General features: G+C 49.3%; 1 protein-coding gene across 1 annotated transcript in view; it reads left to right on the top strand.

The window, feature by feature from the left end:
- LOC112116785 (GTPase IMAP family member 7-like) overlaps nt 1-6,318 on the top strand; it is a 15,535-nt gene extending 9,217 nt beyond the window's left edge. The window contains exons 2-3 of the mRNA XM_029912791.1: nt 4,906-5,849; nt 6,313-6,318. Coding sequence (XP_029768651.1) covers nt 4,906-5,849; nt 6,313-6,318 — 950 coding nt within the window. The remainder of the gene's footprint in view (nt 1-4,905; nt 5,850-6,312) is intronic.
- Nucleotides 6,319-7,077: the final 759 nt, after the last annotated feature.

Consider the following 7,077-nt stretch of genomic DNA (forward strand, 5'->3'; position numbering starts at 1 on the left):
AGACGGGGGGCGGGGCTCCTCCCGTCCTCTTTTTTCCGTGCTGAAATATGGTAACCCTAGATTAGGCCCAGACTAGGAAGGAGTCTAGTCTGTGAAAGAAGCTTATTGGAACATCTCTAAGGGTGAGATTTACCTGTATTCAGTTTCTTAATGTATTAGGCTTAGACTTGCATGTTTTGTTTTATTTTGCTTTATGACTTACTTTGTTCCAGCTGTTATTACTTGAAACCACTTAAATCCTACTTTTTATACTTAAACACTAATTATTTTATTATTAATAAACCCAGAGTAAGTGATTAATACTTGGGGGAGGAAACAGCTGTGCATATCTCTCTATCAGTGATATAGAGGGCGAACAATTTGAGAAGCTTTATGCAGAGTAAAACGGATTTATTTGGGGTTTGGATCCCATAGGGAGCTGGGTGTCTGGGTGCTGGAGACAGGTAACTAGGAACAGTGGCAGAACCAGGTTTTGGAACAGGGAGGGAGATGAGTCACTGGTGGTAGGCTGGAGAGTGAGACCACCTGCACTACCCCAGCAGAGATGGCTCCAGCCCATAGGGTGGAGTCTGGATCCCCACTCCAGGCATTGTAGCCTGGTGCACAGGGTCCCGGTGCCATTCAGGTTTGGCCTGGCCTCCCCTTCATCATGACAGAGGGACAGCCAGGCCAAATATGAGTGGTTGGCATTATGATATGGTGGATGGGTTCACAGCACCATGTGACCCTGTGCTCCATGTTGCAATGCCTGGAGGGAGAGCTAGGCCCACCCACAGGAGCTACCATTGCTGTGTGAGGGTGGGGTGGGCTTGCTTTCTGCCCCCACGTGAAAATTCATGCCATATACCTCTTTTTGCCAATTGCATAATATGCTTGAACAAGAATGACACATACACCTAAAGGCCGCCAGGGGGGGCAGGGGTGTTGCTTCCCCACCCCATATTAGCTCCACCATTGTCTAGGAGACTCCGTCCTATCCTGACAGACAATCACCTGGCCTCAGTCGTTCAAGCTTTCATAGAATCAAAGAATCGTAGGACTGAAAGGGACCTCGAGAGGTCATCTAGTCCAGTCCCCTGCACTCAAGGCAGGACTACGTATTATCTAGACCATCCCTGACAGGGGTTTTTCCAACCCACTCTTAAAAATATCTTATGATGGAGATTCTACAATCTCTGTAGGCATTTTATTCCAGTGCTTAACCACCCTGACAATTAGCAAGTTTTTTCCTAATGTCCAACCTAAAACTGCCTTGCTGCTATTTAAGCCCATTGCTTCTCCTCCTACCCTCAAAAGTTAAGAAGAACAATTTTTCTGCCTCCTCCTTGTAACAACCTTTTAGGTATAGAATCATAGAATCATAGAATATCAGGGTTGGAAGGGACCTCAGGAGGTCATCTAGTCCAACCCCCTGCTCAAAGCAGGACCTAATCCCAACTAAATCATCCCAGCCAGGGCTTTGTCAAGCCTGACCTTGAAAACCTCTAAGGAAGCAGATTCCACCACCTCCCTAGGTAACACATTCCAGTGCTTCACCACCCTCCCAGTGAAAACGTTTTTCCTAATATCCAACCTAAACCTCCCCCGCTGCAACTTGAGACCATTACTCCTTGTTCTGTCATCGGGTACCACTGAGAACAGCCTAGCTCCATCCTCTTTGGAACCCCCTTTCAGGTAGTTGAAAGCAGCTATCAAATCCCTCCTCATTCTTCTCTTCTGCAGACTAAACAATGCCAGTTCCCTCAGCCTGTCCTCATAAGTGATGTGCTCCAGCCCCCTAATCATTTTTGTTGCCCTCCGTTGGACTCTTTCCAATTTTTCCACATCCTTCTTGTAGTGTGGGGCCCAAAACTGGACACAGTACTCCAGATGAGGCCTCACCAATGTCAAATAGAGGGGAACGATCACGTCCTTCAATCTGCTGGCAATGCCCCTACTTATACAGCCCAAAATGCCGTTAGCCTTCTTGGCAACAAGGGCACACTGTTGACTCATATCCAGCTTCTCATCCACTGTAACCCCTAGGTCCTTTTCTGCAGAACTGCTTCCTACCCATTCGGTCCCTAGTCTGTAACAGTGAATGGGATTCTTCCGTCCTAAGTGCAGGACTCTGCACTTGTCCTTGTTGAACCTTATCAGGTTTCTTTTGGCCCAATCCTCTAATTTGTCTAGGTCCCTCTGTATCCTATCCCTACCCTCCAGCGTATCTACCACTCCTCCCAGTTTAGTGTCATCTGCAAACTTGCTGAGAGTGCAGTCCACGCCATCCTCCAGATCATTAATGAAGATATTGAACAAAACCGGCCCCAGGACCGACCCTTGAGGCACTCCACTTGAAACTGGCTGCCAACTAGACATGGAGCCGTTGATCACTACCCATTGAGCCCGACAATCTAGCCAGCTTTCTATCCACCTTATAGTCCATTCATCCAATCCATACTTCTTTAACTTGGTGTAGAGACATTCAAAGCCCTGAGACTAGGGTGAGCCACCTATAGGGGTCAGAAACTGGACTGACATCGTCACCACAGGTAGGGCCTTGGGACTCTGTATATTTCTCTGAACTCTGTACTCCAGAAAGGGGCATGAATTGGTGACCCAACTGGAGGGTATGCCGGCAAGAGTTGTTGTTGAAGATGAGGTGTGTGGGGAGTGGAGGCCCAGTGACCTAACCACTAGGGGACACCACCGGTAAGCCCAGCCCTCTGTCAGAAGGGGATAAAATTAGACGATCATAATGATCCCTTCTGGCCTTGGAATCTATGAATCTCTAGCAGGGGACCGTTTCATTTGGGCTATTTTGTCTTTCTGTCTCCCTTTTTCGTACCTTTTCCCCATCATCATTTCTTGTTACATGTGTTTAGAATATTGTATATCAGGGTGGCCAACCTGGGGCTCCGGAGCCACATGTGGCTCTTCAGAGGTTAATATGCAGCTCCTTGTCCAGGCACCGACTCCGGGGCTGGAGCTACAGGCACCAACTTTCCAATAGGCCGGGGGGGGGGCTCACTGCTCAACCCCTGGCTCTGTCACAGGCCCTGCCCCCACACCACCCCTCGCTCCTCCCCCTCACCCCCCAGAGCCTCCTGCACTCCACAAAACAGCTGATTGGGAGGTGCAGGGAGGGAGGGGGAGGCGCTGAGTGGTGGGGCTGCCAGTGTGTGGGAGGCGCTGGGAGCGGGGTAGGGGAGCTGATGTGGGGCTGCTGACGTATTACTGTGGCTCTTTGGCAATGTACATTGGTAAATTCTGGCTCTTTCTTAGGCTCAGGTTGGCCACCCCAATTTCTCATCATTAGGCTCACAAATGGGGTAGGTCTATCAGTCCGCAAGTCTTACAACAGCCGCCCCTAACACAGGAGGGGCCCTTTGCAGCAGTATCTCGAGTCCCAAGGGAGTGCATTGCTGTCGGTGTGCTGAGGCCTCTGCCTGACACAGACGCTGGCAATCAATATTTGCTGATAGCTACGGATACTTCACAAAATGGCCTGAGGCTTATCCGATAAGACATCCAGAGGCTGTGACAGTAGCAGATTAATTATTCACCAGATCTGGGGTCCCAAGTGAGTTGCACAGGAATTTAGAGGCGGATTAAGGTTCCATGGGGCCCTGGGCCAGAGCAAGTGGGGGGGCCCCCTCCCCACAACTTCTGCCCGCAGTCCCACCCCCATTCCGCCTCTTCCACCTGCGGCCCCACTAAGGGTCTAACACCGTTCTCTCCCTTCCCCAATGGCCCCGCCCTTGTTCTACCCATTGTCCCACCCTATTCTGCCCCCCCCACTGAAGCCCCCCATTTGCTCCCTGGGGCCGCAGCAGGAAGTGACAGCTTCCCCAGCCCTGAGGCAAAAGGAGGGACCTAGAGCTCCTCCGGTCTTATGGCTGCAGCCGGGGTCCCGGTGCTGGGGCTTCCCCTGCTGCCCAGCGCTGCTGCCGGGGAGCATAGGGGGATTGGGGTGCGGGAGCTTCCCGGTGCGGAGGCTTCCCCTGCCCCGCCCTGCCTGGCGCTGATGCCGAGGAGCTAATTTGCCACTGCATGGATCAAAGGGGAAACTGTGACTCCAAAGTGTTTCAGCAGGTTTGTGAGATTCTAAGGATCCCCAACTCACCCCACCCCAGCTCACACACAGTCTGATGGGGTGGTGGGAAGGTTCAATAGGCTGCTGGGGGCTCAGCTGGCTTCTGTTGTACAACACACCAAAGGGATGGGGACCAGTATGTCCCATTCCTTGTGATGGCTGATAGAACACCAGGCTATGAGAGTACGAAGCGTACCCCAGAACTCCTCATGTTTGGGCAGGAGCTCAGCACCCCAGCAAACCTCTTGCATGGAGTCTTGAAGAGGAACAGAGGGATTTGAACCATCTGGACTATGTAGAAACCCTACATCTACAACCCAGAATCGAAAGAGTTCACAACTTCGCTAGAGCAAATGTGAGGACAGCCTCTGACAAACTGAAAAAAACCCTCTGTGATGTAAGGTCAAGTGGGGAGGTGTTTAAGGGGGGGATCCAGTTCCACAATCTTAGCAGTTTCTCCTCCAATCAGAAAGGACCTGCATGGCCTCACATATTGGCTAATGGCTCAGGCTAAAAAGGGGTAACAAAACCATGTTACTCACGGGTTCTGTGAAAGTGAAATTTTGAATATTGAATTGTTGCAATGAGCTACTTGTAAAACAAGCAGAAACTACAGATAAAATATTATTCAAAGGAATTATTATTCAGTGAATAATTCTGAATACAAATGAAAGGAAATCAGTCTGTTTGCACACAATTCACCGACAGAAAACAGAGGCAAGAGAGTTTAGCTGAAGTATCCATTAACAGTTATCCTCACAGCTCCAGTCTGCCCGTCGCTACCTTATTATCTGTGCAATGACGTTATGCATATAATTTGTTTCCCACAGATTCACATCCTGATGGTCAAGACCCTGGAGGACCTGAACTGAGAATTGTCCTTGTTGGTAAAACTGGAGCTGGGAAAAGTGCGACAGGAAACACCATCCTTGGCGAGAGAAAGTTTGAGTCCAAGCTCAGTGTAAAGTCAGTAACTGAGACTTGTGCTAAAGGGAGGGTAACATGGAATGGGAGAGAGCTTGTGGTTATCGATACTCCTGATATTTTTGATACAAAGTCCCCTGTTGAAGAATCTGCCTGTGAGATCATTCGCTGTATCATGCTCTCCTACCCGGGCCCCCATGCTCTGGTGCTGGTTACACAGCTGGGCTGTTACAATGAGGAGGATAAGGCAGCAGTCAGGCGAATACGAGAGATTTTTGGGGCTGAGGCTCTGAAGTACATGATCATCTTATTCACCCGGAAAGAAGACTTAGAAGGTGACTCACTGGATGATTATATAAGAGACTTGGATAACCAAGATCTTCGTAAGTTGATTAAAGATTGTGGGGACCGATGCTGCGCTTTCAACAATAAAGCAACTGACACAGAAAGGGATGAGCAGATTAATGAACTGAGGAAAGTGATTGAGGCAATGGTGCAGGTGAATGGAGGCCAATGTTACAGCAATGAGATGTATAAATATGCCAAAGAGAAGATTGAACAACAGGAGAGGGCACTTGAGAAAACGTACAGAGAACTAGAGGAAGAAAAGGTAGAAGAAATAATACATCACTTCAAGGAGAAATATAAAAACGTAAAGGAAGGCTTAAACTCAAGGCCGGAGGAAGTAAAGGAAATACATCTAAAACTAGGCGAGACTGTATATAGAGCTTTAGAAGTGCTGTCAGAAGCTCAAAAAGCCACAGAGGCAGAACAGGAAGAAAACCTGCTGAAAGAAATACAGAAATACTACAAGGAAAAGGTAAAACAAGGGAAGAAGGACACAATGATGGTAATGAGATTAGCTCTGTATTTGCATATTTAATTACACTTACTCCTGTGCAAATCGGACCTAAACTAAATTCTGCGGTATTTAGGGGAATCTGGACTTGTGAGGGGTCCGGCAGCCAAAGGGACTCAGCCGTTCAGCAGATTGAAATCCCAGGGCTGTAATTATAATGACACCAATCACCTTTAGAAAGTGATTTGAAATCTACTGATGAAAAATGCTATATGAGAGTGAGGTATTTATTAATTATTAATAATTAATAATGTTTTAATTATTATTAGTATAACTGTAAGTGCCTAGTGTACCTTCTCTAAACCATTTACTCTTATCTTTTCCTGGATCATCTCCCTGGTTGTTCATCTCCTTATTAATCCGCCTCATCAACCTGTCTTCATATGACCGTTTTTCTGTGCCTGTCATTCCTGCTTCCCAACCCCGAATCCCCCACGTGTCTGTGTCCTTTTAGAGCTAATGAGCACTTGTCACGGAGTGTGGGGGACTCAGGGCCCTGCACCCCCGGCTTCCTGCGATTCACTATGACTCTCAGCCAGCCAGTAAAGCAGAAGGTTTATTTAGACGACAAGAACACAGTCCAAGACAGGTCTTGCAGGCACAGACAACAGGATCCCCCTCAGTTAGGTCCATCTTGGGGTCCCCGGGCACCCCAGCCCCCTTGGGAGGTCAAAGCCCTGTCTGCCTCCCAGCCATATCACCAGCCAGCTCCTCAAGACCCTCTCTTCAGCGACCCCTCCCACAGCCCTTTGTTCAGTTTCCCGGGCAAAGGTGTCACCTAGCCTCTAACCCCTTCCTGGGTTCCCATGTTACATGCTCAGGTATTCTCCTTCGGTCAGTCTCCCATCCCCCAATGCAGACTATCCTAGCCACACTCCCCTGTCAGCATTCAAAGACCACAGTAAGAACAGTCCCAGTTCGTCACATCTCTCCCCCCTTCAAGACCGAACTGAGCGGGGTCACTTTAGCCAGTGACCCGGGGAAGTTCGAACCTACCCCCGTTCCCGTGGATGCCCCAGCATCCCTCCCATTCCTTGGTGAGAATTACACCAGGCCCCTCCAGTTTCATGCCCCCCCTTAGGTCGGGGGTGCTCGATGGCACTCGTAGTTCGCATGTGGGAAGTTTTATGCGGCCTGTGCTCTTTTCCCACCCCAATTCCCCTGGGGTTCCAACTGGGCTGGGGTCTTCTCCCAACGCTCCAGTCTGGAGGTCGGTGAT

The sequence above is a fragment of the Terrapene carolina genome, unplaced genomic scaffold (genome assembly GCF_002925995.2).
Source record: "Terrapene carolina triunguis isolate 2854851 unplaced genomic scaffold, T_m_triunguis-2.0 Scaffold246, whole genome shotgun sequence".
Taxonomy (NCBI): domain Eukaryota; kingdom Metazoa; phylum Chordata; order Testudines; family Emydidae; genus Terrapene; species Terrapene triunguis.